The sequence below is a fragment of the Stegostoma tigrinum genome, chromosome 7 (genome assembly GCF_030684315.1).
Source record: "Stegostoma tigrinum isolate sSteTig4 chromosome 7, sSteTig4.hap1, whole genome shotgun sequence".
In the NCBI taxonomy this organism is placed as follows: domain Eukaryota; kingdom Metazoa; phylum Chordata; class Chondrichthyes; order Orectolobiformes; family Stegostomatidae; genus Stegostoma; species Stegostoma tigrinum.
Window position 1 is genome coordinate 72,437,942 of NC_081360.1, and position 6,000 is coordinate 72,443,941.

The 6,000-nt window shown below is 38.4% G+C and overlaps 1 protein-coding gene across 1 annotated transcript in view; it reads left to right on the forward strand.

Moving 5' to 3' along the window:
• acmsd (aminocarboxymuconate semialdehyde decarboxylase) overlaps positions 1 to 2,973 on the forward strand; it is a 48,434-nt gene extending 45,461 nt beyond the window's left edge. Inside the window, exons 9-10 of the mRNA XM_048534068.2 lie at positions 335 to 433; positions 2,509 to 2,973. Coding sequence (XP_048390025.1) covers positions 335 to 433; positions 2,509 to 2,571 — 162 coding nt within the window. The 3' untranslated portion in view covers positions 2,572 to 2,973. The remainder of the gene's footprint in view (positions 1 to 334; positions 434 to 2,508) is intronic.
• The last annotated feature ends 3,027 nt before the right edge of the window (positions 2,974 to 6,000 follow it).

A 6,000-nucleotide genomic window follows, 5' to 3' on the forward strand; every position in this document is an offset into this window, starting at 1 on the left:
TGAGATAAGATTAAGAGCAGAATTTGTTCCTGAAATTAGATACTTCTGTGCTAACATCAAACGAGAAACAATGCTATTATGTCTATGATCTCAAGGTGACTCACTTAGTTGAACACAGACTAACTGAACACTACAACAGACAACTGGAATCTCAGAGTCACACTTGCAGGATGAAAGCAAGTGTTTGGTTGGCCTGTGTATTTCCAGCCTTTACTCTTTTAACTTTAGATTTGCAGATTCCACTGCATTTCTTCTTTTGAATTATGTACTAAAATCTTTATCTGTAAAAAAACAAATTTTACACATGATCCCAATAATTGTCTTGTGTGTTTAGGACAAGGTGATGCTGGGGACAGATTATCCATTCCCACTGGGAGAACTGAAACCAGGAACCCTTATTGAATCAATCGAAGAATTCAGCGATGAACTTAAAGTAAGATTAATGTTGAGATCTGCATTATTCAAAGCATTGTGTGTGCATAATATTATAATACTGCATGTCTACATTAATGATAAGTGCTCCACATGAACAATAAATGCATCACAGGCCAATTGGATTATTAAAAAAGAAAACCCAATTTTGTCCACCATGATAATTCCCTGTTGTCCTGTCAAACTTCCATCCTACTCACCGTCTGTACACTCCTGGGCCTTGATTCTGCTCTTTGTATCCCAGATGCATCTTTTCTCATCTTCGATTTGAGATGCACTCCCGACATATCTCCACTCCGACATTTCTCCACTCTCTTGGTTCCAATTTGGCAATGCAATACGTGGTACTGCACTGAAATGTCAGTCTAGAATGTGACCAAATTTGGAATGGGATTTTAGTCTACTAGTCCTAACTCAGAGTGATTATGCCAACTGACATATCATTATCTGAAAATTAACTACAGTGCAGAAACAACAGGATTAATACTTGGAAAGTCAATTGCCACTTTCCATCCTTGATGCTGACTCTGTTTAGGAAGCCTGATCAAAATTATACTCTCAGTCCCAAACAATGTTCCAATATACATCTACGTCAGCTCTTTTGGTTCTCAAATATGAAAGGAAAATTTCAATGGGTAAATTGGAAAAGCATAGGTGGTAAACATAATTAATTTTTGGATTGGGACCACACTCAATCCAAAACATCACTCCCATCTTTAATAGAGGTATATTTGGATACACAGGGCTAATCTATTCTCCTCAAGCAGGATATTAATTAGCACTAGTAGGCATGTAATTATTGGGATAATTAATATTTTTGAGATGTTAATTGGATTCATTTGCTTTCAAATTACTGATCTGCAAATTTAACATACAGTTCCCCTTGGTTTGGGAAAATATCTTCTGCCTCTCCTCACCTCACCTCAAGTTTGGATGTAAATCACCTCACAATCTGATCATCTCCATTGGATAATCCCACCAAATGTAATCCCTGTTATCCAACCTTCCTCATAATGAGTCATAAACTCCCATAAATAAATAACTGACACAAAAGAGCAAACACTGAAAACTCACCCATACAATTCCAATGTCAAATTTAATAAACTCCAAAGAAAAAATGTCAATAGACCCCGCCTCAAAAAAAGGATACTGGTTGCATTTGTTAGAATTTTGGGAGCTTTATTTTAAGATTCAGTATATGGAGTGTTTCAGACAAAGTTGTGGTTGCAACTTTTGCACTGCTGCAGATGATATGCATTTTAAACATTGGATTGGCTGTAGAATAATCGCAGTGATTTTGGTCTGGACAAACCACTTCCTTTCAAGACAAATCCAGCAACAACCCTGAAAGAAAGACAGAAATTGCTGGAGAAACTCAGCAGGCCTGGCAGTATCTGTGGAGATAGTAAACACAGTCAATGTTTCGGGTCCAGCGACTTTTTTGTTTAAAACTCAAGCATCCATATCCACAGATCTTTGTTTTTTTTTTGTTTCAGTAGCGACCCTGTTTCACTTGGTCTGTAACACCAAAATTCTTCAAGCCACCTCACCTACATTTTGTTGGGGCAAGGCTTATTCCAAAAGGTTAGCCGGCCAGCCTTACCTGTGAGTGGGTTGTTGTTGTAGAAGGAGGGAGGTTCTTCTTTTGGGGGTCTCCTGTATCTGTAAGGGCACTAGGCCCAGATTCCACTTGCCCCTGTTGCACTGACTTACTGTCAGTCTGGCCTTCATTCTCTCCTTTTTTGGTCGGGACAGGCTGTTGTTCCAGCTGTTGTCACTGCTTCAACTTGGTGCTGCTGGGCTACGAGACTGCCAGCCATCCAACTGATCAACAGTCCTCTCAAATGCAACTCCCTCCCAAATGGAGGCAAATATTTCATCCTTACCTAGTTAATGCCATGCTAAACATTAAATGGTCAGCAAATATTGGTGGGAATACATTCCCCATCATATCTTCAAATGGAAGGGCAGAAAAACACAACCATCCAATAAATATGTTCTGAGTAAATAATTAAACCCATAATAACGAGATAGCTTTAAATTTATCATCATGAAATGGTTTCATTTGTCTTACAGGATAAGCTCCTCGCCAAAAATGCAATGGAGTTCCTTGGCCTTGAAAAGAAACAGTTTATTTGATACATCAGCTTTTTAACATGCTTACTTGTTCATTGGTTCAGAAACATCTATACTGTTTGAGACATAGTTGGATATGGCACTTGACATAATCATTTTCCAAAATGAAATTGTGTAATTCAGTCTATAGGATGAGATGACTACTATTTCAAATTCAACATCCAACCCTTTTTATTTTAACTGATTACTGTGAGACAGCTCTTGCTTCTGTTGATCAAAGGCAGTCTTTAAAATCCTTAACATCAATTTCAAATTGTGTGAAAAGTTGCATACTGCTAAGAAAATCAGCAAAACTCCATGGAGAACAAGAATTATATTTTAAAAATTCTTTACTTGTATCAACTACTTGCCTGCACCAATTGTCTTGCAGAATGTCTGGTCAACTTTTACTCCTAATTTCCAAAGTGCACATTTATAATAAAACGTATTTTGGCTATCCTGTTTTTTTTTATTTGTTTGCCCTCTTGGGCTAACGTAAAACATCGCAAAGCATTATTTTGAAGAACAGCTATCCCTGGTGTCGTGCGTAATATTTATCCCTCAATCAACATCACATATACAGATTATCTGATCATTACTTAATTGCTGTTTGTGGGGCCTTGCTGCGTACAAATTAGTTTTCATGCTTCTGGTATTGCCCTGGTAACTGCACGTCAAAAATACTTCATTCGCTAAACAGAGCTCTACAAAATTCTAACTTAGTGATAGACAAAATATAAATACATATTTTCTTTAATTACATCTTTAACGGAGATGTTTTCCAACTCCTTACTCTGACGAAAAATAACCTTAAATAAACTCTGAAACACTTTAAACTTTGCTCAATACAAAGCAGGCACGGTAAAAAAATTTACGAATTACTCAACACCTGCATCGCCTCATCACTGTAACTCCACAAAGAATCGGTTCTTACGTATTTTTACTGACGACTGAACAGCAAGAAAAAAAACTGTCATGTATTAGGCGATTTTTAGAAAGTCTATATACAAAGTGGCAGGGGTAGAAACACAAAATATTGGCCGTTTCAGTCGGCTCACCCTTTATCCACCCGTGAGAAGATGAAGGTAATTACTGTTAAATATCGATATTAATTTGAAATTTTAGACACGTGAATCGACCTGAATGTTACTGTCCAGAGGTCAGTTGCCAACCTGTCCCTGTCCCAAACACACTGACGCCAGAAATGTGAACACCTCCGTGATACACTAAATGCTACTCACTAAAACTATTAGGCCTTTCACGTTTCATTGCACAATCACAGTAGTATAAAGTCATGTCTTTAAAGTAGCCAGACACGCATTTGGGGCACCAATGGAACGCTTAAATTCAACACAGAATATTCACATCGTTTTATATAAATGCGTTAAAATAGGAGACTTTACCGCTGGGAAACAGGATGTTCGACAGGACCAGTTTGTGCTGTCGTTTACCATCCATCCAAACAAATTTCCAATCGCACTTAGCTGCTCTAACCCTTTCCGCCAACCCATTGTTTCCCAACATCCAATCGGATATTGAAGCAGAACTGCCTCAACCTTGGAAATGAACTGCACAAATTTCAAAGCTGTTCAAATATGTCACTTCTGACTTTTTTGTTAATCGATCGCCTCCATTGAACATTGCATTTATGACCCCAGTTCTTGGCGTTATAAACAATTTACTTCAATGTTTCCTTTCCTGATTATAAACACATCCATTGCATTGTTGTTTGGAAATTCTTACCCCTTCAGCGACTTAGCAAATCTGCAACGTCCGCTCTCTAAAGCCTTGTCTTCCTAGAGGGTGATTTTCTTGTAAAGCCAGCAGAATGCCAGATACGCTCTCAGCACAAGGCACCGAGTTAAGTGTATGCTGTAACGTTTCCATGAAGTTGTGCGAAATCTGGGAATGAGCTCGGGTACAAAGGACGAGCAAGGCGCGCACCGATCAGCAGCTGTCTCTTTAAAGGGGCCGCGCACGCAGTACACCATAAAGCTATGCACAGTGAAGGACTATTAGAGAGACCAGTGGCAGTCAGTTCCCCTGGCTGCGAAGCACAACAAGATATTGATCACTACATGTCATCTGCATTGTAGTAGTTCTTTTATTTACCTCAACAACACGAGTTTTAAGTCATTTCCAAAGCTCATCTTAGTTATTCTCATGGCAAATAGTGGAGCAAATTCACATTTAATCATGACGTAAGTTTTAAAGTAATGCTACTGACAAAATTGTTAGAATTATTAACAACATTGATTTAATATATATTCCCTACGAAGTATGCCTTAGTTTATTTTGTTTTCTCATGTGTGAATCAATGACCCTGCCTTCAACATCTTCTGAGGCAGAGTTCCAAAGTATGCAACTCTTTGAGAGAAAACAATTCTCCTCATCTTTGTCCTAAAAGAGAAATCTTTACATTTTAAAATGGTCCCCTAGTTTTCATTCACAACATAAAACATCTTTTCTACATTCTTTCCACCAGGTCATAACATACTGCAATTAAGTCACCCCTCATTCTTCTAAATTTCTGTAGAAACAGGCCCATCCTGTTCAACTGAATTCATGTAGTAACCCACTCGTTCCAGATATGAAACTAGTAAATTTACTTCAAACTGCCTTTACATTTACATTGCATTTAGATCCTGCTTAGGAAAAGAGATAATTATTCTACACAGGTGATCTTGCCAATATCTTGTATAATTGAAGCAAAGCATCTTTTCTGTTATGTTCAATTTCTCTTGCAATAAATTGCAACATCAAGTTACCCCTAATAACATCACATGCTTGTGTGCCGACTTTTAATGACTCATGCATGAAAACACCCAGATCTCTGTGCTTTGGAATTCTGCAGTGAGTTCTCCATTTAAGTTCCACTCTGTTTTTATTATTTCTTTAGTAAGATATTTGACAAGATTAGATCACACAGAACAGGCAGAGAACTAGCTATTTGGATACAGAACTGGCTCAAAGGTAGAAAACAGAGAATGGTGGTGGAGGGTTGCTTTTCAGACTGGAGGCCTATGACCAGCAGTGTGCCACATGGATCACTGCTGGGTCCATTGGTTTTCGTTATTTATATAAATGATTTAGATGTGAGCAGAGGAGGTATGGTTAGTAAGTTTGCAGACAACACTAAAATTGGAGGTGTAGTGGACAGCAAAGAGGGTTACCTCAGAGTACAACAGAATCTTGATCAGATGGGTCAATGCACTGAGGAGTGACAGACGGAGTTTAATTTAGATGAATGTGAGATCTGCATTTTGGAAAGGCAAATAGGGCAGCACTCAAACATTTACTGGTAAGGTTCTGGAAAGAGATCTTGGAATGCAAGTTCATAGTTCCTTGAAAGTGGAGTCGCAGGTAGATAGGCTTTTGGTATGTTTGCCGTTATTGGTCAGTGCATTGAGTATAGGAGTTGGGAGGTTCTATTGCAGCTGTACAGGACATTGG